The 27574-nt window shown below is 45.4% G+C and overlaps 1 protein-coding gene across 1 annotated transcript in view; it reads right to left on the bottom strand.

Moving 5' to 3' along the window:
• Positions 1 to 4255: 4255 nt before the first annotated feature.
• LOC138511533 (granzyme A-like) overlaps positions 4256 to 27574 on the bottom strand; it is a 156534-nt gene continuing 133215 nt past the window's right edge. Inside the window, exons 4-5 of the mRNA XM_069627271.1 lie at positions 9149 to 9409; positions 4256 to 5427 (exon numbers count right to left, since the gene is read on the bottom strand). Coding sequence (XP_069483372.1) covers positions 5269 to 5427; positions 9149 to 9409 — 420 coding nt within the window. The 3' untranslated portion in view covers positions 4256 to 5268. The remainder of the gene's footprint in view (positions 5428 to 9148; positions 9410 to 27574) is intronic.

The raw sequence follows: 27574 nt of genomic DNA, 5'->3' as shown, positions 1-27574 counted from the left end.
CCAATTTAAATGGACGGTCATTGAAAAGGTCACACTGCCCAAAAGAGACGGCACTTTCCACAATGTTCTGTTTAGGCGTGAACAGATGTGGAACTTCAGACTCAAAACATGCTCCCAAGGATTGAATGAGAACATTTAAAGGCAGGAGCTAGCAGTTTTGGCATAGGCACAGCGCCGTTCTATCCCACGCTGTGCCGCAATTGAGCACCCACCTTTCCCTATGCCCCCATTGCTCGTTACACACTGACATAGTACCCAATTAGTTAGGGTTTTCTCACGCTCAGGCACCAAAATTCGCTCTGTACTCCAGTGCCCTGGTCCTACTCTTCTCCGCCCACACTGATTCCCACTATCCACCTGTCCGCCTGGGCCTACCATATTTTTTTGGGCATTTTGGGAATTGGTTTTGCCCTCTGGCTGCCTTCACCTGCCCGCCAAGAGACATTCATTTTGGTCCATACAATGCCCAGTGGAACAAGTGTGCCATTTTACTTTTGAGCTTCCACTAAGAGTTTTCTTATTATATTATGCGGCCGCACCGCTCCATGAGTTACCCTTCTCCGTTTACAGTGATTCCCAACTCCCATCCCCCCCCACACTTTGAATTGTTTTCCAACATTTGCCGGCAGTTGCAGACGCGTCCCCATGGCAACGGGACTTGTCATGCATTCACTTTTGCGTCCGCGCTCTCTGCAGTTTTTAGAGGCAATCAGGCTTCTACTCATTGTACCATTTCCCGCCTGGCATTGTCGCATAGAGCAACTCCGCTTCAGAGGTAAGCTCCGCCAGCACCCTCGCGCTTCCGCTTGGATATTTTTGAGTCCCCTTGACCCCCCCTCACTGCAGGCTGCTTTATTGCCATTGCAGGTGCTGCTGACATTTCCGTGACACAAGCGTATCCACCATTTTTGCTGGATCGCTCTAGGAGGTAAGCATAGTGTTGCTAAGCCTCCCTGCATACTGCTGTATACACCATGCCGCATCAGCGCATAGGCCCCCACTCCCTTGTATTTACCTGAGCACTGGTGACAGACAGGGAGGCACATGGATCTCGGGCTTAGTAACCATGGTTTACTCCCATATGTTTTGTCCCCAACCACACTCCTGGGTGCCCTCTCCCACCCCTTTGCCCTCGCCACTCCCCCACCCCACGAGACCTTGACACTTCTCTACCCAGGTGCTCAGCCACCCTAATTACCTGTACCTATTAAGGAACCATTCCTATCAACCTTTTCAGATAAAGGATGCATTGCCAACGCCCGCCCATTCGGTAGGGAGATTCAGGTTCCGGTTCTGTTTTTTCAACCCCCTGTTTCTCTCTCTCTCCTTTTGTCTCCTCACAGGGGACGCATGTACCCTACACAGACGTTTCCAGTACAGCAATGCTGGATAAGTACAATTTGTTTTTCTCTTTAATCTTGGTCCTGAAGAAGATGGCTCACTCATCTATTGCCATTGAAACCGGTCGACCCTTGCAGTCATGAGGGGTCTCATGACCTGCCAGATATCTCCTATGGACATAAAGAGATACTGATTGCACTAACTAGATTGCACACTCACATACATGGAGTGAGCGCTTTTTTATAAGAGCCATTTTAGCTTCTTTTCTGTAGTGGATAGTCCGACTGTACCTTTTGCATTCCACCAACTAAGACCCACGGGCACAATTACATGTTTGCCCTTAGTTTGGAATACATTGAGCAAACCTGGCCTTCAGGTTGCCGGCACATAGAGCTGGCTGCGACAGAATCTAATACACAGTTCTGTCCTTTGCTGCGATAGCCAGTCGGAATTGTTATGAATTGATGTTACAGTGTTTGGAAAGGTATATGCCAGCACTGTAGAAGGTTAGGGACAGCTCTCTTCTCTATCGCTTTTAGATAGGCTTTGCACCATACGCCACCTAGGGTGAGGCACCCTCGATAGGGTCAGGGTGTCCTTCCCCATGGCCAGCTTTTAGCTTGGTTGTCTACCCTTTTCCATACTGTGTGAGTATGTAAGATCATTTAATGCACTGTAATTTTGAATAACTTCTCTCCTACCGAACCGTTGTTTTGTGCTATCCTTCTCATTGTTCTGGCCATACATATTGCAAGTTGTTGAAACTGTGAACAGAGTCCGGGAAGTGGGTTTGCATCATGTATGGCCTGAACACCTATGTGGACTCTTGCATGTAGCTGTTGTGTGTAGATCCAGGGTAGTTGCCACTCACATCGAGGATTATGTTGTGTGCACTGCACACAATCAACATGCATGGAATGCCAATGTCCCCTATTCCCGTCCAAGTGTTTTATGGCTAAAGGTGATGTGAGGGGAAGATCAGTGCAATCAAGGGTGCCACACCACATGGGCACCCAGACATGTTTTAAATTGCCCTGACTCTTCCTTCCCTTGTACTGGCATAATGACCATGGATAAATATACCATGACATACCTGCTGTGGGCCCCGTTACTATGACTACGTGATATTTACTTCTGGATCTCCCTGCTGTGACACCACTGGTCCTGTGGATGGAGCCTGTGGAAAAGAAGTGCAAGGCTGCTACTACTTTTACCTGTGTGAAGAAAAGATGCCCGAAGATGCCCTCTTCATCTGCCAGTTGGTATGGAGAAACCCTTCTTCTCTAAATCTTCTGCCCCCCCCCACCCTCCTCATCAGTCGATCCAGTAGCCTGAGTTTGACTGGATCAGTCAATTTTGAAAGGGGTACCTCTTGGAATATGACAGCTTTGTATAGTGCATTGTGTGTTCTGACGCACCACCTATTTTGTTGAGCAAACCACTTATTGTTTGGCCCACACGCACCACCTTTTTTGGAGCAAATTCTATCGGACACTTTTTTTGGTACAAATAATGTACTCAACATTTGTGATTGTGGATTTTGGAGCATATTTACTGGACTCTCCCCCCCTCCCTGCATGCTTGATTTTGATGATTTTCATGCTTTACGCCTCCTTTTGCGCTAGCTTTTGCACTCTTTTTAAAAGTTTCTTGTGCATCTCTGATTCGTGAAAAAAGACGTTTTGAGAAACGTCCCTAAGTGACTGCCGTGAAACAGAAGGGACCAGAGACATTAAAAGAAAGTGTGACTCAGTAGACCAATACAATATGTACAGGTGTAGTGCAGAACAAGGCCCTTTTGCCCACCCTCTGTATATTGCTGCACTCCACTGCACTGTACGGTGTTTTCTCTTTCCAGGGTCTGCCCTTGCTGTAAACTTACATTTTCCATTTCTGTATTGGCAGCAATGACCACTGATCTTCACATAGGTGCCATCCATTCCCTAACCTATCCATCTGACCAGGCAAGCGTAAATGTGCATAGCTATCACCTCCCTAACCTACCGACAGGAACACACATAGACACACCCACATTCATCAATGCATCCATCATCCTCCTCGCCAGGGGAGTTGCTAGGTCTGGAAAAGACCCGGGGCTACGCTGATGTCGGAACTGTTGGGACTCGGGGCTGGCTAGTCTTTTGGCTGTAGCTCCTGAGATTCTATCCGGGGCTACAACCAAAAGATCAGGGGCTATAGCCCCCTTAACCCCCCCCTAGCAACGCCCCTGCTCCTCGCAAACACCACCAACCCACACCCATAAACGTACCATATATCCACTAACCCATCCAACTAAAACCATCCACTCATCCACACATTAACCCATATATTCTACATCACACAAACCTGGTCACTCAATCTTCCACCCACTCACACATCCATCCACTTACTAACACACACCCTGCTAACAAAACAGCTACCCACCCGATGACAGATCCCTGCAGACTCATCCATCATTTCTCACACTTACCTATACACCCGCTAACACATCCATGCAACCATCCACACTCAATGATCCAGTCACCTACTAACCTATCAGCACAAGCGCACTGCCACACAAACACCCACCCACCCATCCATCCATCTGTGCAGTCACTAACCCATCCACACACGAATGAAACATCTACACAACCACTGATGCACCCACACAAAGAAAGTCATACTCCCATGCACAGATGAAGTCATCTACATACACACACGTTACCCACAAGCAAATAGACTGTCTAGCTTCTAAAAAGTCAGAACGTGTCAGTTGTTTTGCTTTTGCTTAGGCTTGTTGTTTATTGTTTGACATTTTCACTAACTTCTGTTGCAATTGTGATTTAAATATTAGTCAAATTACACATTGGAGACCAGTGTCGGTCCTGCACATAAGATGTATGTCACTTTCAATAAAGAGCCGGAGAAACACATGTAAACTGAAAATCATGTATATTTTATTTCCTATGTTTACAAATATAAGCACATGAATGTGGAACACTCCACTTCTAAGAATTAGGAAGCCCAGCCCAAGCATGTGAACGCTGCTGTTGAAGAAGAAATATATGCTAATTAGAAGACACGCGTAAATATACCTTCAAAGCAATCGCTGGACTAATATAAGTAGCAGCAAATATATATTAGAAATAGGAGACAAAATAAATATGTCTTAAAAACAATCAGTTGAGTGTTATCGAATAGAAATCAACGAATACACCAAATGATGACTAAGCTCAGCTTAAGTCGCTTGATAATATTTTTTTGTTGAATTTGACTTTTTGGGCGAATGGTATAAGAAGGAATGTACATTTTTCATGAAATGTTCTACTCTAGTTTAAGCAACCTACATAAACTATTGTTATCCCGTGCTTTTTCGGACAGTAATTACTTTGAAGTAAATACTTGGAAAACACTTTGAATTGCATAGGGATTGTGGGTTGAGGAGTTAAAAGGGGTGGTGAGAGGCGTGCGGTATGTGTACTAGTGAGGGAAGAGGGATTTGGGGTTGGGGGGGTGGGCGCAAATTAATGTTTTAAATAATTTGGAGTGATTTTTCCAAGTAATTACTTCGAAGTAATTACTGTCGGAAAAATGGCCTGGAACCCAAATTGTGTGCTTCATTTAGACGTCTAATATATAATTAGCTAACATATGTGTACAGCATCCATTTTAGGAGTGACGAGAAATGCTGACGTCCCAAATGTGATGCTGCAGATGTGAGCCTAACACACATTTGTCCCCTGTGTGAACCTGCATAAGGCGCATTAATGGCCACTGTCTGATGACAACACCACTTTTAAATCTTTAAGCGGAAGAACATATTAATTCGTTTGGCATCAAATAGCCGCTCCTTCTAATTCTTGTACATGACATAGAGGGGAGGAATCCCACGCTGAACGCAACCCATTCTTTTTATATTTTCACTGAATCAGGACAGAAAGGTGAGCTTCACAAATCTCCTCCCGTTGTTTTCTTTATCCAATTCAGATAGTTATCAGTAAGACGCGTGAAAACCCCAGGCTGCTTGTGAGTACTGCATGGGTTGCCGCCAAATGCTGTAATGCCTCGCAGTGTTCCATTGCAGATCAACGGGCCACCGGAGTCTCCCTGTGAAGAAACAAAGAAACATAAGGGTTTATGAAGCAATATTCTTAAAACCTTCACTATTTCTCAAGAATCAATTCAACGGACATTAACAATTGGTTAACAATTGGTTGGCTTTGCAAAACTGAGCACAATGTAATCAAACAGGCGAGTAGACAAGTTGATCCCACCGATGTCAAAGGCAGCCTTACTTTGGGCCCACATTTCTGAGCAATGTAGTATCTTTAATAATTTGTTGAGTGTTGTGTTGGATGGTGAACATTCGTCCCTTCTCTGCAGGGGGGGAGTCACATCCTTTGAAGCTAGGGAGGGGAGCCCACTCCACAAGACCCTCCCTAGGGGTCTGGGCAAGTGGGACCTCACTGGGAGTGACTCCCCCTTAGGGGACAAGGACTCCTGTTCCCACTGGGAAGTCCCTAGGCCACGCACCATATATGCATATATAGGACTGCCTTCCTTGAAGAATACTGGGTCATCCTTCTGTGTTGCTTTAGGCAATGTTGGATCAAACCAAGACAAATAGAGTATCCCTTTAAGAAAAGACTTGTATTTAATTGAGACAAGAGGATCACAAGTGAGGAGAGATTATAGTGTGCAGGGGAAGCCTACTGATGTAAGCACACCTTGTAGAGTAGGAAGGAACTGGGAGAAACCATGAGCCTACAGCAATTGAATTGAAAGCTGCAGAAATTCAGCCTGAGAAGCCAGAGAACCGGCAATGAAGACAACAGGGAAACCATTATAGAGGCAGAGAGAGAAAGCTTGTCCGACGTGGCAGTGTCACCATAGTCCTACTCTGGTGAGCCAATCATCCGGTGAACAACGCTGAGACCATTACCACTGGGAGTGGGAGCGTTGACAGCTCCCAGCTGGCAGTGTCCATGGAATGCAACCTCTTGCTGAGATGCGGAGAACGAGATGCGGACAAAGCCGTAGATGGAGAAGCAAGAGAGTAAACACACTACCCCAGTGGGTGCAGAGCCCTGCAACATCACTCCAGAGAAACACAGGTACCAGGGCGAACAAGAAACATGGAAGGCTGTCGGGGGAACCATATATAAGAAGTAGTATGTATGAAAGCCAGGTAGGCAACCCTCCCGTAGCAACCCAGCATACTGGAGATATTAAGAATTCATAAAGAATGTAATGAAAAGAGCTGGTTGGGAAACAGTGGGAAGGCGGAAAAGGGAACCATGGTAAAGAGGAAGACCACCAGATTTTGAAGTTAATGAGACGAGAACAGTCACTGATACAGTGTCGCATGTGTTGGGAATTAAGACTCCCATGTGAATATAATAAAGGGTGATGTAACCCAAAAAGAATAACTCAGGAGCGAACTACGAATATATGTACAAGGATATCGAACTTAAGAGCGGTTGAATCTTAGGAAAGTGAGACTCATAAACATAAAGGAAAGAGTGTACGAGAATACTTCAATGAGAAATATCTTAAACAAACCAGTACCAAGAAAGTAAGTCCCCTGAACAGTTGGGAGGACCTGCAAGAGCTCCTGAAGGAAACACCATGAGATTCTCAGAAAAGAGCCTCAGAAGGAATATATTTCTAGCCAGAGACGGTTGTACATTGGGCGATACAATGAAGCCATACAGGAGTATAAGAAACATTTTTCTAACCAGAGACATTTGGATCTCGAGCATAAACGGAAACACGACAAAAACCCTGAAAAAAGCCCCAAAGAAAGAAAGAAGACATAAAGGGAAATTACCAATGACCAGGAGTTGAGAGACATTATTTCGGCCTAACCTTAGTTATTCATATTAGTGTAAGGTCAGTTAGAGTTAGGTTTGGACTGAGGACATCTATTTTGGACTTCCTGATGACAAACAAGCACCTTGCGTTACTTTAGTGAGGAAGGGAAACCCCATGGCAATAGGGATAGATAGGCCTTTTCTTTATGATTTCATTAAAATAAAGTTAACATGCCAAAAATATGACAGACTCCTTTTTCCAAGCGGCCAGAGTGCATATTGAATTGTATAGGCCAAATGATGAGGAAGTGTGTCGCGTTGTCTCTGCCTAGCATGTGGGCGGGGACGGGAGAGTGGAGTGTGCTGCAGAGCGTTCAGTAATGCATGAGTATAGTTGCAGAATCAGCAACATGGAGGCCAGTTCATAGCCCAGATTAACTAAGAGAGTGCTTTGGTGCCAAGGTAACACAAAAAGCATCAGAGAGGTCCTGAACATCTCCAATTATGAACCCATCTCTAATCTGCCCTCCTTTGCCAGGCTTCTAGCCAGGAGGTGGAATCATTGCTTTGCTGTTGATTCCCCTTTTAGTTCTCTCTTATCTTGTGACTGTCACTTGCAGTTCAATAACTAATTCATGAATGTATTCAGTGTTTCTATTCATGTTTAGCCTGTGCTTCGTGAATTCCTGCCATGTGGAAATTCATTCCATTGGGCAGCCCATGTCACTGCAAGGCCATTGGACAGGAGAAAGTACATTTAAGGAGATGATCGTAGACAAGTACTAGTTCAACTCCTTTAGGGATAGGAGGTACCACCGGCATAGCCACAGCAAGATGCTTTGAAGACCACAGTAAGGGAGTACATCACCTACTAAGCCAGCTTAGGAAGCACATCTACCGTGGGCCTCTTTGTACAAAGGCTTCCCCAAAGATCTCTCCAGCTGGACTGATGCGGTACCTTTCTATCACACACTTAAGATCTATTGCAGCTGCACTGGCAAACGGTAGACACAAAAGCACGAAGTAGTATCACAACCAGAGCACCATCTCTGTTGTTAAAACACGACATCCAATAGGATTCACATTGAACACATTTCAACTATACACGCTTTCATGCACATACACACCTGTGCTCTGACTGGACAAGCCGCCAGTGCTACCAGTGGCAGATATACACTGCATAGTCACCGGTGCCCCAATGTATTGCGGGTGATTCACTCATAGTAAACTGCAGACTGTTCTATCAGTGATCCAAGAATGTGAGAGTGAGGTATATGCATATATTCAAATGAATGCAAGATGTGCCCACATCCACTTCCTTATTGTTTACGTGTGTTTATGCACATCTCCACAAAGTAGAATATGGCCTAACAAGAAGGCAGTGTCATACAGAGAAAGAAATGCATTGCAGGCGCATGCAGGGGATAGGCCAAGATATGGACTGGTTTCCCCCACAGCTTAAGAATTGATAGAAGCACTCATTTCTGTCTACCTGAGACTGTACTAGGAAGTGGGAACCGTCAGAACGTTACATGTTGTTATCTTAATTCTGGTGTTATCCTGTGCATCCTTCATAACAATAACGCTATATCCAAATAAATCCTTCCACAATTGATACTGCGGGTGTGCGATGTCAATTTCCTGTTTACAAGATAACGAGAGGCTCTAGTCAAATCAGTATTGATAATAGATGTGTTGAAATGCAAAGATAACTCAATTGCTTAAGCAGATAGACACATCTATGAGACACCGACAAGACACACCAAAATTCTCTATTGCATGGGATCTTCCAAGCCCCTCAGTTTGGGTAGCAGACATTCGTTTAGGAGTGGAAGTGGGTCTTGGTGGGCGATGATAGTAGCAAACCATATGTTGGGCAACAGATGCAAAATCTGAATAAATCATCATGCAAATACGATTTTCTCATTTTCATGTTTCTTTGCACCCTGCAATAGCTTGATATTCACTGATCAGAAATGGAAGCTTCACTCACTAGTCTCAGTCCTATCACTTACTTTACATGTTCCCTTGGTGTCCCCAGCACAGAGCATGTTTCTCGTTATGGCAGGTCTAGATTTGTAGTGGCCATTGCAGATATTTCTATTCATGATGACGATGTTCACTTCCATTAAAATATTGGATATTCCGCGTGTATGACGGTCTGTCACTCCCCATCCTGCTGCTTGGCATTTGGTCCCTGCTTTGACATCATCATCACCTGTGCTGGGAAGTGGGCAGGGTGATACAGCTTTGCTGCGCTTTATATTCCCATTCAGCTGTAATGAAAAACCATGTTGTAAATGAATATGAATTTGGAGAAGTGAAATATTATTGCTTATGGTGTGTGAGACAATCACAGTTACAACCTATAGCAAGTATTGACAAAGCCAAAAGGTTTGTCATTCTAAATGAAGAGGGCAACATTTGATCTTATAAAGGACAACGGAAAAACAAGGTCTATGCATCTGTCAGAAACATGAGTTTAAAGAATAATGGCCAAAAATAAAGTGAACTGAGAAAAGCCTTTATTAAAGAGGTGCCATAAACCAAGTATGCTTTCAATTTGATTGCGCAGGGTGCTCACTCCCACGATGTCCTTAAATATTGCAAGGAGTAGGGTGATGAGCGCGATGAGCGCGCTTAAGAATATTTCCCACAGTGTAACAAATGTGCAACCAGGTCTAAAACCTGATCTTATACCTTAAATACACAACTGGGATTCACACACTTATTTAACTTTTACCTCAATGGTATCTAAGAACATGCAGTAAAATGACAGACTTGTCATCATACATAGAGCATCTATCTATATATATATATATGTACATTTGTAAAAGTGTGTTTCTATGTTCTGTGTTGGCTGCAGCCCCATAACCGTTGGTGGGCTAAGATTCTGGCCAAAGGTTGGCACACCAGTCTGGGGTGTACTGGCAATAGCGAATTTTGACCAACCCCACCCATTTGCCCTTCAAAGGGTGTGGTCCGGCCCTGTTCTATCAGTATAGACGATTTTGGGAGATTGACGATTTTACGATTGTTGGTTCCAGCCCCACAACAGTTGGTGGGCTGAAATCTTGGCCCAAGGTCAGCATAACAGTCTGGTGTGTACTGGCGATAGTGAAATCTGACCAACCCCATCCATTCACCCTGCACAGGGGTGAAGTGGAGTCCGTCCATGTGCTATCAGTGTAGGCGATTTCAGGAGGTTGCTGATTTTGCAATTTTTCAAATTAGGAAGTTATGACACAATAAAACATACATAAGGCTATAGCAGACCTCCACGAGCATGTCAGCTACAGACCAATGCAACACCGGGTGGAACCGCTAGTAAGCTCATTAAAACGTAACCTATTAGTGGAATCCATGCGGTAGTTTATCTGATTTTCTTGAGAGGCCAAAGGATTTGTGCCTGGACACATTAATATTGTGAAAAAGGATTATGAAGGAGAAGTTTTAATGGTGCCCTCTAAAGGATGGAGCCAACATGTTGTCATTAAATATAAAGCTGATGGAGGCATGTAAAATCCACATATTTATCCATTAAAAGAATTGTAATATCAGATTGCATTTGTAGCTAGAAATGCTATCTACAAAACTATGTAATAATTCACATAGGGTACCACATACATATTGAGAGATAAATGGGAAAAACATGCAACTCCTCCCAATGTTATCATAGTGCGATCATTCATGCATATGACTGCGTGCACTGATAAACACAATCTGGTGATCTGCATTTTGATTAAGCTTGCATATTTAAATTCAAAGTTAGGGCCCAACAACTAAATTGTCATGTCACATGAAGGAGTGAGTCCTCCCGCCCATCTGGGTTTTGGAACCAGTGAAAACCAGACCTCTGTCAGAAGCTCAGGTGGAGTAGACAAACACACATAATAGATGGAGATTAATATTGGGGGATACAGATGGAAGGATCTTGGAAGCAACTAGAGGTGGCTGAGCAGAGCTGAGACCATTTGGATGAATGATGACATGCATACTGGAGACCAGCCATTGAAAGAAGGATGACCAATCAATGTTGGAAATTGGATTCCATCAGCCAGCTGAAAAGAGACCTTGCTGAGGGATTTGCTCCTTACGGAATGGTTCCTCTGCTAGTACTGCACAAATGAGAAGCCACATTTAAAAAAAAAGGTAATTGAAACCCCAAATGTAACTCCCAAATTGTCCCTATAGACTGTCCAGAGTAGATCTGGGGGGGGCATAACTAGGACACCAGTGTGGTATTAAATGATGTCATGTGTCTCCCATAAACTGAATGTAGAATGAGATGTCATTTTAATTAAACGCAATGCTATTTCTATAAAGAGATGCAGTTTAAAACTGAATGCATTTTGGTGCCACTTAAATGCAGAATTGCCTTTGTAAAAAATTAAGTGTCATTTAAAACAGAATCTGTGATTTGTGCCTGTGTTAAATCATCTGGATTATAGTGTATTCATGACAAAGTATCATTGAATAGACATCATGCATTAAAGCAGCCTGGTGAAAGCTAGCCATATTTGAGATGTTTGCATAACAGATTTGTTTATAGGGAACTAGTTCCATTCACTTAACTTGTGCAACATGGTAAACCCCTGCAGATCTTTATCGTTGAATGCAAAGGCAGACTCATGTGTAATGTGGAAGGTCAGGGGTGTTTTAACATTGTACATGTTATTGGAGAATAGTGTATCTCTGGCCCAAAAAGACATGCAGACTGAAAACTACAAACAGGCATATTAAAAGCTGTGCAAGCATAAATAGATTGGTTTTTGCACATGTAAATAGGTTGTGATGTCCTGGGTGTTAGTCTTAGCAGTGCACGGTGGTTGCATGAGTTATGGTTGCTTAGCTTACCATAACTGGTGAATTTCGGGGGGTTTTCGGTTTTACTTGTACCAATAACATCCCTTTAACAAAGCTTTTTCACTGAATTGTATAGGTTTTTATTAGTGCAACTTATCCATCACGTCCCTTTAACAGGGTTTTTTCTGTGCATTTCATAGGTTTTTATGTGTGAAAATGTTTCATGATGTTACATCACTTGATATACGTTATTCATAACTCCTCTTTTAACATATATGAAAGAACTGTAAACCTCCTTTAACAAACATATTTTTTGCAACGCATACTGATGTGTGCCGTTATCAGCAGCGCATGCTGGGGATGCATGTCATGGTTTAATTGCATAGGGCAGGAGGCTCGACCATGACCCCAGCCCCACCAAACCACCCCCATTATCCACTGCACTTAACCTGCATCCCAGTTCAGTGTCCACTATACCCTCATAATCTGACCAATGGCCAGTGCTCATGTCTTGCAGCTATGGCCAGACTCCACAATCCATGGGGCATGGGTTTCAGCCATGCTGCATTCCCCAATAAGCAAATCAGAGTAGACATTTGGGCTTGACGAGGGCCAGGCCCACTGCCCAGGCAGAAAAGTTATATCACAAGTTTTTGTACTTACTTTTTGACACTTTGAAAAAAGTAAAACACAGGATAGATTTGCAAAAGCATACTTTCAGTTCCTTGTTGATGCTCCTCGCTCAAGTTTGCCGTAATCCCGGAGACCACTTTGAGCTACAGCCTCAAGCAGAATTTCTTTCCCATTTAAACCTAGGGCTTCAGCCATGCCGCAATACACAATAAGTAAATCAGAGTAGGCATTTGTCCTCGCCGAGGGCCAGGACCACTGTCCATGCACCAAAGTTATATCACAATTTTTAGTATTTACATTTTGAGACTTTAGAAAAAATAAAACAAGGGACAGATTTGCAAAACAATGATTTGAGGTCCTTGCTGATGCTCCTCGCAAATGTTTGCTGTAATCCTGTCCAGCACTTCGGGCAGCAGCCACGAGCAGAATTTCTTTCCCATTCAAACCTATCTAGATTTCAAAAAAATTACAACATAGCCGGTCCCTGGTAGCCTTGTAAACTTTAACCCCATTGCCGGTCCCTCGTGGTCATGGCCAATAACCAGATTGTCTGGGTCATGGCCTTTGGCCATGAACCGGATAATCTGGCCACTGACCATGGCAGCAGGCTATACTTCAGTCACCAAAGGTATATCACTATTATTTGTACCAACATTATGACACTTTTCAAAAAATAAAACACAAACAGATTTGCAAAACCATGCTTTCGGGTCCTTGCCAATGCTCCTTGGACGGGTTTGCTGCAAACCCGTCCATGTTTTATTTTTTGAAAAGTGTCAAAATATACAAATAATAGTCATATAACTTAGCCCCCACTTCAGACTTTGCACAAACATTCAAGGTTAGGTCTATAATATTTCTGAAAACATTTGTGCAGATTTGTCAAAAAGCAACAAAGTTATAAGCCATCTAAAAATGTTGAGACACCCGTTGTAATTTTGACCCCTCTTGACAAAGTCCCACCAAATTTAGCAAATGCATTCAAATCTGGGTCTAAAAACGTTTTGCAAACGTTTGTGCAGATTCGTCAAACAGCACCAAAGCTATAAGCCATTCAAATATTTTGGGACGCCTCCTCTAATTGTGCCCCCTCTTTGAGAAATAGCACCAACATTTGCAAAACCATTCAGGTTCATGTATAAAATCATATTGCAGCATTTCTTGCAATATCATTGAGTGGCGCCATAGTTATAAGCCATCCAACAACTGTTTTACTCCAAACTTGTAATGCAGAAATCTACATGATGTCCCTGAACATCAGAGAAGTTTGCGAACATCACAGATGTTCACGGACTTCGTCGAAGAATAACACCAGATTTTTGGTTTTGTATGGCCATATCCCATGCCATCCTCATCACCCATCACCTCTGCAGACATAGTTTCCTTAGTTTGACAAGTGCAATGTGTTTTTTATTATGTTTTTACTACGATGTCTGCAGACTTTGGGCCTTGTTCGCAAAAACATGGAGTCCGTTTCAAATATTTTTACACACCTCAGGTTTTTAATTGACCAATCAGTGAGTACGTATGATCTCCGCGAACATCACACGAATTCCGAATCATGAAATTAGTCTGGGGATCGGACACAGCCCAGATATCCACATTTGTTTTTACCTCTGTTTTGGACATTTAAAAAAAAGTACTGGACAGATTTGCACCAACTTTACAACAGCACACTTTCAGGAATAAGCTGCGACTCCTAGCACACATTTGGTAAAAATCTACCTGCTGTTTGGGCTGTAGACACATGCATTCTTTTTTCCTTTTGCGTCTATGAGGATTTCCACACATTTTGGGATGCCCCTATAACTTTGCACCCCCTGGACGAAACCGCACCAAACTCTGCAAAATCATTCTGGGGTGGCCAATTTACTTTTTTTGCAATGTTTTGTGAGGGTTTGTCCAGGGGGGGACAAAGGTATAAGCCTCCCAAAAAGTGCCCTTTCTATGAGTTGAGCAATTTAACCATAAATACAGGGCCACTACAGCACAGGGGCAGCATGCTCGTCTAGGAAGAAAGAGCATGCAGAGCAACAAAAGAATTCTCCCTAACACTCTTCCACCCAGACTAAGGGACAGGAGGATCTAATCCCCACCAGGATGGATCTCCTGTTGCAAGTCGGTTAAATGTCCTGCTGAGTACACCAGAAACCTTTTGTAACCCTTGCTGTGATACTTTCTATCAGGTGTTTTCATTTGCAAGCTATATGACCTACAAAACTTGTTTGGTACATCTTTCTTATTTAAGGTATAGGGGATCTGATCTAACAGTCCCTCAGAAGTTGTAACAACCTCTGAACCTACAATAGGCTTTTTCAAGGGGTCCTTAGAAAGGAATCTGTTAGATCTAGAGGGGCCTCCATGGTTTCTCACCACCTCGCTCACCAGAGCAGGTTGGGTCTCAGGTATCTTGATTGGAGGGGTTGTGGTCAAGCAAGGTACATGCTTCCACTTCCTCTGAGATTTGGTTTTACCTGGCTTAGAGGTTTCCCTCCTAACACTAAGATTTATACTGGAGTCTTCAGTAGAAGTTCCAACAGTCTTAAGGTGTTTAGCCTTAGACCCATTCTTCCTGGTTTTCCAGCAGCATTGAGAATTACCAGTTCTCATAGGCCTAAAGAAGGGTCCAATTTGTCTATCCACCTCTTCCTCAGAAGCAGGGGGGCATAAAAGACTTTACAACTGGATGGGCAATGCTGAAGCTTGGTTGGGGCTCCCATTTCCCTACTATTCTAGCCTTAGATTAGCCTTGGTTAGAGGTCAATTTACTAACATAAGGGTTTTCAGTGGGGGTCTCTGTAGAGGTTCCCAGAGGCTCAGGCTCGGAGTGGTCTCTCTAGCCAATTTGGTTTGTTTCTGTTTCCTCTCACTGGGAGGCATGGGGGTACTGGACACTACTCCTATAGCTTTTAAGTCATTCCCCAACAGGACTCTGCAAGGCACCTTATTCTGAATACTGACGGGAATCCTCACTGTCATATTGTTACACTGAATGAGAGCTGGTAGAATTGGAACCAATTGGACAGGGCCTCCAGCAAATCGAGTGGGACCTTTGGGTGCCTTAGCAACATCCTCAGGCTTGAAAAAGCTTTCATCCACAACTGTTCTGCTGGCCCCAGTGTCTCTCATGGCAGGAGTATCCTGGCCATTTACAAGAACACTGTCCATATAATACCCTCTAGAGTTCTCTGGAATGGAGTGGTACACATCCATATTCTGTTTCTTGCCCAGACCCAGGGGCTCTAAGGATGAATTGTCTTGAACACCCAAGGGTTCTTCATCAAATAGGTAAAAGTGAACCAGCCAATAGGTGAAAGTGAACACTAGCCATGTGTACTTCTTCCTCAGGGATGAAGGCTAAGGAGGCAGTGCTGGCTCTGCAGGTTTACCCTGGCAACTGGGATCTCCTTTCAAGTGGTCCACAGACCCACAGACATAGCATTTACCAAATGATCTCTGGAATGAGTGTTTCTGCTGACCTCCCTCTGGTTGGGCACCAGAGGACTCACTAGACACACCAGGTTTCCCATGGGATCTACCCTTATGTGGTTTGAGGGCCTCTTATGGTTTCCTGGAAGTAAAATGATATCTATCCTCATCTTTGTGCTGCTTCCTCTCATCCTTTTTGTGAGTGGCCCAGAATCCATATGAGTGGGCCTGTTGGCTACCCATGAGTCAGCTGCTCTTGGTAACATTTTGGGATCCATCTATTTTGAGTCTAGCCAAGTGCTGTCTCAGCTCAGCAGAGCAGGCATCAAAAATTGTTATCAATAAAAACAGATTTCTCATTCCTTCAAAAGTGTTAACTCTGTAACCCTTTACCCAACCATCTAAGTTCTTGAAACATTCACACACCCAGGTAGCCCAAGGGGTACCATCATGACTTTTGAGGGTCCTAAACCTCTTAAGATACTGGGAAGGAGTTTTCCCAAATCTAGCTATCAACGCTAGCTTCACATTTTCATACTCCAATCTTTCAAGTTCCCACACCTCCATTACAGCATCAGTTGCAACCTGGGGGAGCCTAGACAAAAGCCAAGGAATCAACTGATTCCGTGTGAAACACTGAATCCCATAGTTATATTCAAAAGCAGCCAACCAATCCAAAATATCATGTCTCATCTCATACATACTCACAACTTCTTTAGGCATGCAAGGCCTCTTACGACTGTAAGACCTAGAAGACTCAGGGAGAGAACCATTCTCAATAGACAATTTCTTCATTTCAAGTTCATGATTCAGTTCCATTTCTATGAGCCTGAGTTCTTGGTGTTTGCTTTCAGTTTGCATTTGGATCCTTTTAAATTCAAACTCAAGTCTCATCTTTTCAAGAGAGACACATTCTGGACTCAGTACTGGACCTGGTAGGGTCCCTGTGGTTATAGCTTGAGGACCTACAGCAAGTAGAGGTGCAGTGGGGCTCACATCCAGATACTCCTCGGACTCTTCTAACTCATCAATACCATTAGAGTTTGAATCTGAATCATTATCATCCTCATCAACATTATCCACATTTGCTGAGGGGTTATAGCTCTACCTCCCAGTCTTTGATGATTCAACAATTTTTCAATCAATTCATTTTTCTTGCCTTTAACAGAGAGAGACCTGACTTTACACATATCTTTCAGTTGATATATTGTTAGAATGATCAGGGCTTCCTGTTTGAAGTTATACATATCTGGCATTATAAAACAATTGCTTTTCTAGTGGTGCTTAGCCTTGTGAAGGTTATTTGAACAAATGATCAGCACTCTCAATGTAACAACTATACTTTATCCTCACTGCTTGCCACCAGTGTTAGGCAGAATTTCATGCAGTACCCTCTGGGACCACCACATACAATTAGGACTACAGGTGTAAGCAAAAACCAACCTTTGGTATAGGTCTGTACTAAACAGTTGTGTGGTAGTGAGCTGAGCAGCCAGGCTTATCTCAAGAGGGAATGTGAGCAGTACAAGAAGTTACACAGAGGTCTTACAATCACAGTGGTTCAAGTAGACACTTACGGGGTAATTCATAGAATTCAGCGCACAAGTGGCGCACGCGGCTGGCGCACAGTGTGCGCGTGCGACTTTCTGCGCTAGCCGGATGCGCTAAAATCCATTCCTGCGCACAGCGTATTCATGGATTTTAGCTTCCAAAACCAGCCATGGCGCAGAGTGGCACAGCGACACTGCAGCAGCGCCAGTTACGCCCCCAAACCCTCTACGTGCGCCATGCACAGCGCACAAATCCCGTACATGGTGCACCGGCCCCCAACCACGAAAACACCTGTTAAACTCCCCGCGCACCCCTCCGAATACACATACCCCTCTGCACGGGGAGTCTCACACGCGATTGGAGCGGGGTACTGTATAACTGGGGTTCGCAGGAAGTTTAACACGTGATTGGAGTGGGGTACGTGTATTTCAGGGGTGCGCGGGAAGTTTCATATGCGATAGGCCCTGTGCGAGTGGGGTACGTGTATTTTGGGGGTACGCGGGAAGTTTCACACGCGATTGGAGCAGGGTACGTGTATTTCGGGGGTTCGCAGGAAGTTTCACACGCGGTAGGCCCTGTGTGAGTGGGGTACGTGTATTTTGGGGGTACGCGGGAAGTTTCACATGCGATTGGAGCAGAGTATGTGTATTTCGGGGGTTTGCAGGAAGTTTCACACGCGATAGGCCCTGTGCGAGTGGGGTACGTGTATTTCGGGGGTGCGCGGGAAGTTTCACATGCGATAGGCCTTGTGCAGTGGGGTACGTGTAATCCAGGGGTGCGCGGGAAGTTTCACACGCAATTTCGCTGTCAGAGCGGGGTACGTGTATCCAGTGGGGTGCGCATGGAGTCCCACACGTGAATTAGCACTGTAGGTCCTCCCAGGTGTCCCCTCTACCCCCTCCACGGCCCCTGCAGGTAGCCCACACCACAGGGGACTACCCTGCAGCCCTGGTCATGTGCCGCAGGCAGTCCATCCACCATGGGCATGCCCCCCAGCCATGCCACATGTCAACTTGCACTAGTGATCACCAACTCATGTCCCCCAGCCCCCCAAGCAGTCAGGGGCACCTGCCAGCAGGCCCCCACACATGTCCCCCAGCACCCCCACCCCCCAGCAGTCAGGGGCACCTGCCAGCAGGCCCCCACACATGTCCCCCAGCACCCCTATCCCCAGCATTCAGGGGCACCTGCCAGCAGGCCCCCACACATGTCCCCCAGCACCCCCACCCCCCAGCAGTCAGGGGCACCTGCCAGTAGGCCCCCACACATGTCCCCCAGCACCCCCACCCCCCAGAATTCAGGGGCACCTGCCAGCAGGCCCCCAATCATGTCCCCCAGCACCCCCAACTCCCAGCAGTCAGGGGCACCTGCCAGCAGGCCCCCACACATGTCCCCCAGCACCCCCACCCCCCAGCAGTCAGGGGCACCTGCCAGCAGGCCCCCACACATGTTCCCCCCATACCCCCACCCCCCAGCATTCAGGAGCACCTGCCAGCAGGCCCCCACACATGTCCCCCAGCACCCCCACCCCCTAGCATTCAGGGGCACCTGCCAGCAGGCCCCCACTCATGTCCCCCTGCCCCCACGTCATGACGATCCTCAATCATATTATGGCCAGCCACATCACACCCCATGCCACCCCAGCCCAAAGACCCAACCAAGTATTGCATCCACCCACATAGAAATGCCCATTACATGATACAACGCGAATGGCAAGTATGTAAATGAACACATGTCCGTCACACACACACAATGGGTGCAAGTGAATGTGAAAACCGATATCATGACATGCATGAAATCAATGGGAGAATACCACACATCGAAGTATGAAACAAAAATGTATTGAACCCAAAATGAATGTAATGAAAAGGAAACACACAATAATGTGAAGAAGAAATAAAACGCAGCATGTCCGGAAAATAATCAAAAATATGAAATCAGAATCCAAAGAAATCCAAATGAAAATGTGTCCAAAGTCTCAGTCCAACAAAGCAAATCCAAGGGAAAAAAATAAGTGAAATCCATTGCTCCATGGTGAAATGAAAGAAAATAAGACAAATCCACTGTTCAACTATATACAAATCACCTATCCAGGGTCCATGAGCCCAACAAATGAAATGAAACCTACAAAAAAGACTACCTAATAAAGAACTATATACAAAAACGTGGTGCATTGTCCAAGCGCCCCAAAATAAACAAAAACAGAAAGGAAACCTAACACTATCTAACTATATACAATGGCGGCGGGCAAGTCCTGCGGCTCACTCTGTGCTGTCCCGGGCCAGGGCATCATCGAACTCCATGTCGATGTGCCGGAGGTGGGCCTCTGCCCTGGCCCCGAGGTCTCGCAGGGAGGCACTCATGGCCTGTTCCAACTCCCTGCGAGTTGCCTCGAGGCACTCTGCCCGCCTCAACGCCCGACGCATGGAGAACGCTGCCCTGACCATGGTGAGCCGCGCCTCTTCCGCCCGCCGTCGCTCTGCATCTATCCGCTGGCCCAACCGCTGCCACACAGAAGACACTCCCATTCCTGGGTCCTCCTGCCCTCTGGCCGATGCCTGTCCCTCCGATGTTGATGGCCCCGAGCCATCATTTCTCCCACCTACAGCTTGCTCCTTCTGCTGCTGCTGTCCATGTGCCTTGTCCAATGGTGCCTGCACATCCTCCATCAGCTGGTCTTCAGTTGTGATGTCCACCCCTGCTGGACCGCCGACTCCCGACTGTGGCAGGGATGTGAGCGCCACCAAGCTGGCTGTGTTGGTCGGGCCAGGTCCACAGGGGGCCCTGGTGGAATCTGGGCCGGAAGACGGCAGGGAGAATGACTGGCGCATAGTCTCCACAGAGGAGGAGAGGTCCACCAGAGTGCGCGACACATGTAGGAACCCACCGACCAGGGCCCCTCCCAACAGTGCCAGGTCGCGACGCTGCTGTTCGTGATGGTGTGCGTTCTCCACCCAGGAAGAACGCATGTCATCACGAATGTCACGCGTGCGCAATGCGACACCAACCAGGACGGAGCCCATACGGTCATGGGACCCCTCGTCCGCAGGTAGTGGAGAGGCAGATGACATGGCACTCTCCCCTACCTGCGGACGGCCTGGGACAGGGCATCCCTTCTGGTGCATGGTGGTGCAGTCACAGGGTCAAGGACAGGGACATGCACAGGCCCCTCCACGGTGACCTGTGCTGTCTCCTGACCCTGGCTCTGGACTGCACCACTTGCACCCCTGAGGTGCAATTGTTACTGTAACCTTGCTAACAGTGCCCGCCATATTCTTTCCCCCACACTTATACTTTCCAACAGGTGGTTGTTAGTACATTATAGTGGAATCCTCTAGAACTATGGCAGTGAGAGCTCCAATCCGCTAGACACCCTACAAAGCGCTTTTTACGTTTCAGTCGTATTTAACCTGATATAGGTCGCCCGTCAAGTGACTTCTGCCTCTCTTTCTCTTTTTTCCTTTCTTCTCTTCACCTCTTGCTTGCACTTTTTAGGGCATCTTATAAACCAATATACAAATTGATGCCCTGAGGGGAGTAGGTTGTTTTAAAGTGTGCCCTTTTCTATGTGAAGGCTTGCTATTTCTCAATCATAAGGAGTCCTGCCTTTGTCTGAACAGTCCCGATGAGTAGACAAGTTTGGAGCATTGATTAGCTCCTTAGACATTGTAATGTAACAGTCTTATGAGTGAGGGACCTTATTGATTAGTCTCTCTATCGCCTTGTCTTTCTACAGGTGTCACGTGTCCTTCGCCCTTGTGGGAGGTTAATTTGCATTTCATCACAACAACAGGAACTAGCTGTATTTGTGAGGGATTCAGAAACAATTTATCCCGAGTTGATTGCAAACCGACATTTTCAGTAAAAATTAACTACTGGTTGTGGGTTGTTTGGTTAAGCCATAGTCCACGTAGTTTCTAATGTGGTCTTCTGCCCAATAGGTTTAGGGTAAAAATGTGTCTGTTGAACTAATTAAGTCGTGAGGCGGTGAGCACAGTTCCGCCCTGACAGACGACCAAATTTGGCACATCGTGCTTTTAAGTACATACCCCTGATGAATTTCCCCTGACTGTGGATGTATGGAATGAGTGAGGAATGAAACATGTTGGGTTGAATGGGAGCGAAAGAGTGTGGAATTTATTAGCTAATCTAGTTGGGCTATTTTTCTTCAAACCTCATTATTGTGGTTGATTTAGAATGAACAAATAGATCTAATTATTTTTGTTTATGTTATAACCCTTTATGTTGTGTCTGTGTAGGACTTGGGTTGTACACCTTTTTCTTCCCAGTGTACTTAAGTTGTCACTGGTGTGCGTTGGTCGTAAATTTCTTAACAAACTTTTTTTCAAAAATATTTTTTCATTTTTTTGTTTTTTCTGTGTGTAAAACCATTTTTATGTAAAAAATGTTTTTATGGATTGTGTTAAAGATTCGTATTAGATGAATTATGCCATGTTGGCATTTTTATGATGTATTTTTTACCATTGAAGGTTTAATAAAATTGATAATTGAATATTTGGCTAAATGTATACCGTCTCTGTATTCACTGTTCACTGTGATGTGCTCCATAGCAGAGTACAATCGAGTAAAGATATGAGAACTAGTGTGTTTTCCCTCATTTACACCTCCCACTAAGCCGGTTTGGACACGTGACCTAGTGATACAATACTCTGGACCTCTTCTTTAGTTTATATTATTTAGGTTTTCCTAAAGTGAGGGGGCTCTTTTGGTCCTACAGTCTAATCCCGACCTCTTTTGTGTATTAGCTGCACCACTTGCACCAGTGGTACTACCCCCACCAGGCCCCATGTGTGGCTCAGTAGCAGGCTCCTCCTCATCTGTGGAGACCACCAACCTGGATGTCTCCGTACCGTCTTCCGCCATGGCAAGCCCCTGCGGGGGCTCACCCGGCCCTTCCGACACAGCCATAGTGGCAGACGCAGCACCAGCCCCCTTGCTCCCGGATGATGGCAAGTCCTGGGAGGGTGGCTGGGCCTTGCATCGCTGCCCGGTGGAGGAATCCCTGCCGCTTGGCTCCACAGCGCCGTCTCTGCCCTCTTCTTCACTTGACACTGCGTAGAGGGTGACATAGAACACAAGCATCAGGGTACAGTACAACATTCCCCTAGACAGGAAGCAATAACACATGAGTTGCAGTGTCTAATGTCACTTCCATCCTGTCCCTCCACAACACATGGGTGAATGCACGCAACACACATGCATGAACATCAGCATCCATGTACAAGGGCCTCTATTAACCAAAATCTTGCCTTCAAACTCACATGCATCATGGCTTACACTGATCCCATGCACACACATCACCGGAGGGTCATGCATCATGCCTTGCACACCACAGACACAGTGGATAGAAACAGTGCATACAACGGTGACCGCACTGCATGAGTGAATGTACACATCATCACAGACATGTGTCATGAATCCATGGCGTACCTAAGTCACACACACACTTCTCAGACACACACACATGTGCACCATACATGTACATGACAGCAGCACCCATCCCTCACACCCCCACCATGTGCAAGAACAGACACTGGCATGCTTTCATGTGTGCATTTGCCATACAGCTACCCATGTTGCATTGTAACTCCTGCAGCAACCATGTGGTTCACACATTACTGGTCTCACATGCATGACCATGATGTCCCTGCACACACATCCATACATGGCCTATGTCACACATACAAGCAAGTATCAGACTACCAGCACACTGCAACATACCCTGTCTCACACACCAATGCTTGGCCACTTACCGCTCAACTCCAGATGGGTCTTCCTCTTCAGGATCTGGGCGTGGAGCGCTGGGCCTACGCGTTCCAGGACCCCCATCCGGATGTCACTCATGCTGACTCGGCCCCCCTCCGCGAGGCGCCGGGCCTTGTAGAGGGTCCTGGACCTCAAGTCCTCCCAGCACTTCTTGACGTGCTTGATGTCGCGGGTTGCCACCACCTCCATGTTGATGGCAACCACTACGTCGTCCCATATCCTCTCCCGTCCTTCCTTGTTGGCGCGTGATGTTCCGAAGAGGGCATCAAAATGCCCCAGGACATGCTCCACCAGGACACCAACTTCCTTCACACTGAAGCTGGTGGCCCTGTGCCTCTCTGGCTGGGGGTCGCCAGTGGTCTCAGATGGTGTTTGCCCCGACATGGCGACCCCCGAGGCAGGCATGGGTGGGCAACTGGGTCCTGGGGCTGGACTGTGGAGCGATGGTATCCCAGTTGGGAGTCTTCTGTTCCAGCAGGGGTGGACACAGCAACTGGAACCCTGGCTGACGTGCAGGCACCAAATAGCAGGGCACGTGGGCAGCAGGCAGGCAGGCAGCAGCAGATGGCAGGTGGGAGCGTGCTCGGGGCTCTGGGAGGCAGTAATTCGGCCTTCTGGGCAGGAGCGTGGTCTTCCGTGTGTTGTTGCGTGGCCGGCTTGATACGGAGTGATTTGGCGCGTGAAAAAATTGCACGTCAGCGTGTAATTGGAGGAAAGGCCCTTAGCGCGTAAGCGCGTCAGCACACGTACGCGATTTCATTGGAACAAAGGCCCTTAGCGTGTAAGCGCTTCTGTGACGTTACGCGCGCGGGCGTTTCCCTTGTGACGTGGGCATAGCGGTTCAGCGCGCGTGAAAAAACTGCACGTCTGCGTGTGAATGTGTGTAATCCGAGGAAAGGGCCTACGCGCGTTAGTGACGTTGTTGGGTGTCTTGACCCACGTTTGAACTATTATGCTGCAACATTTGGTGCTGTGGGCTTAGAAAATCCAAGATGGCCGAAAAGCCCACATTTGCGCCAGAATCCAGGAAAACCCTGCAGTTTCGTGCACACCAAAATGGTCGCCTGACCTACCATCCACCAGTGCGAACGTGATGGGTCAGAAGCGCCATGAGTGAAACGTGGTGCCAAAGGAAAAACAGCAGTGCCTGTTAGCTCAAAAAAGCGCTTTGAAATCACCTTTGTTTCTCTGAAATGCAAGCTAAAAATGCCTATTTTAAACATTGCGAGATATTCAAAAATCTCACTGAACACCTGCAGACATTTGGCAGTATGTAGTCTTGTGTGCATACAAAATCTGGAAAGATAAAGAGCCTAAAGCAATGTTTATAACAAAACTGGCTGAGCTGTGGATGTCAGCAGCTGAAGTGAAATTGGACTTAAAGCCACTAAAATCGAAATGTTTAAAATAAATGAGTGACCTACTTTGAGTGTCACATAGGTTGCAACTGTTTAAATGTCATAGTTTTGAACTTAGAATCAGCGTTCTAGCTGCATGTGTAAAAATTGTAAAGTTGATTTGAATGAAGAAAACTGGGAACAAAAGTGACATTTGGCTGAAGCCTGGCTTGAAGAGATTGAATTCTGCCCGGCAACTACCCCCGACAGGAGTTGAAACTTGCCCAGCCACTGCATTCGCAGGCCTGGCTGCCTTCTGCTGATCCCACCAAAAGGAGATTACACCTCTCTGATTGAATCAGGGGAGGAGCACCTGGGAGCAGGGAAACAGAACAATGAGCTTTCATTGGCTCAGGCAAATGTTAAATTAGGGGGGTCGTGAATGGCTTCCTCTTGGAAGAAACTGGGAGGAGTAGTGCCTCTGTGAGCAACCTGAGTTGGAGGAAGTGGATAAACCAGAAATTCCACCATGTGCTTTGGGAAACCACACCCCTCTGGGCCAGAGCATAATTTTAAAAAGATGGATAATTCATAGTACGGACTTGACAAAATTATATAATTAATATCATTATTCTGGTGGTTTTTCTGTGCAAATTTTAAGAGGTGTGGACTCTGTGGTATGTTCTGGGGGGGTAGTAGCGGAAAATAAGGTATTACTCCGAATGTCTGTATGTTAAAAATCTGACACTTTATCATCTGATGCCCATATTCATTGTGCATGTTTGTGTAAATTCTGGAAAAGTTTAGAGGTTGTGTTCTTGATGAAAAGGGCAGAATTCTGTCATAAGTGGACATGACATCTTACAAAGACAGGGATCGGATGGTTTGGTGCTACAGAAAATATGTTAACTGGACATACAATATTAGAAAAATGGTACATAGATAAATATGTATTTGGATCAAAAATAGATTTGTGTACAAATTGACAAGGGGAGTGTTCTTTCTGTATGCCATAAAATTGATGCCTGATTACGCTCCATTCCTTCCCCCAATCAAGGGAGAGAGGAGAGCTTGGCCAATGATAAGTTGTGAGGTGCACACACCCATTTTCAAAACACATAAAAAGAGACTGCTTTGGACAGGCAACACACTCACTTTCCATTTTCTTGCGAAGCATTTTGCCGGACGACTTCAAGATCCAGAACTCAACTCCAGATAGATCCAGATCCAAGCCAGAACTTAAAGCAGAGAGGCCTAACCCAAACAGCTGAACTCTTCTCAGCGGGCCTCAGCATCCAGCAAACCTAACCAAACTATTCAACAGCCGGGCAAGCTGTTTGATTCTGGCCTAGAACCCTGTGCCAGTACCCAGAAAGCAGTGCTGTATCCAGAATCCACTTGATCCAGACCAGCAGAACCAGCGACCCAGACCAGACCGCAGTGCTGTTAGCAGACCCAGACCAGATCGCTGTGAGCAGAACCGGTACTAAAGACCGTCCGTGGCGAGAGAACCGTAGCCAACCTGACCAGATCTTGATGGCCTATTTCAAATTTATAGTGTGAGTACTCAGCTAGAACTGTGCCAGAACCAATCTCTTAGTCTAAAATAATCTGATTCAAACCATTTAACCCGTCCAGAACTGCATCATAGAATCGTGTGTCCCTTCTCCGATTTTAAACCTGTAAAAGTGTAATTTTGCCATTTTGAATCATTATTTCATTTCTGAAAAACTACCTTCACAAAATCGTCCGTATCTTTGGAACCGCGTGTGCTAGGAATGAGATTTAACTTTCATTTTAAAGCTAAGAATCTAAGCTTTACAACAAGCCCTAAATTCTACTCCTTATAATTTTTCCGTAATCGCGCTTGATGCACTCGAAAAAAATTGCCGCAAATTGTCATTTCGCTCAATTTCGTTTTCTGTCAAAATTGCTGCTTTGGCTTGCATTGCTGAAATTCGTTTTCAACCTGATAATCCCTTATTAATCATTGTTAGGTTGACCTGAACTAATTCAAAATAGCTGGCACCTACCTTGAATCTCGTATCGGGAATTAAAATCATTTTTAGCATATTTTTCCCTTCTTTGCATACCACATTTAAAAGTACTTTTGCCTGTGTTTAAAACCATCCCTGTTTCTCTAAACTTGCTAGGGGGGAACTGAAATTTGTATTGTATTGTGATTGTATTCCTGAAAATTGTGTGCTTTACTTCCATCTCCTTATATTGCATAGGGTGGGAGTGAATTGCCACCAGGGGAAAAGGGAACATATTATCTCTTGTGAAACCCTATCAGTTTATTTCTGTACTGCATTCTTTCCATCATTGTTTTTACTTGAAACCATAAAAGCATTCTCAGTTACCTTTTCCTTCCTATACCAACTCCTAAGTAATTAAATAAGTGTGCAATTGTAATATTATCCATTGTTGATCACTGTCATATTCTTAAGTGTGATATCAAATATTAATTTATTATAAAAGTGTGTATATATATATTGTTTAATTTTTCCAATAAATCTTTTAAAACAAACCTACTTCTTGGCTCAGTGAGGTCAGGGGGATTCAAAGAGAGGGGCGTTATGTAAGGGTTTATCATCCAGAGTATAACTTGTCATAAAAATATATAAATAAGGGCTTCCCTTGGGCGTCCCAGACGAGGCACTGACTTAGTGGGATTGCTGAATTGAAGTCACTTAACAGATTGGGGGCTCATCCGGGATTTGATTAGATCTATCACTTGTGCAGATTAATACAGTGTGCTAACTGGCAGGATACATAAATCCTGTTGGATCACCACGCCGTGTTACACTGTAGAAACACCCCTCAAAGGAACGCTCTAAGGAAACGGTCTATTTTGCAAAATAAAATACAAACTTCTGTAAGTCATGAAGGAAATCA

The sequence above is a fragment of the Ambystoma mexicanum genome, chromosome 6p (genome assembly GCF_040938575.1).
Source record: "Ambystoma mexicanum isolate Mex_15411 chromosome 6p, UKY_AmexF1_1, whole genome shotgun sequence".
Lineage (NCBI taxonomy): Eukaryota > Metazoa > Chordata > Amphibia > Caudata > Ambystomatidae > Ambystoma > Ambystoma mexicanum.
This window is presented reverse-complemented; position numbering and strand designations above follow the sequence as displayed.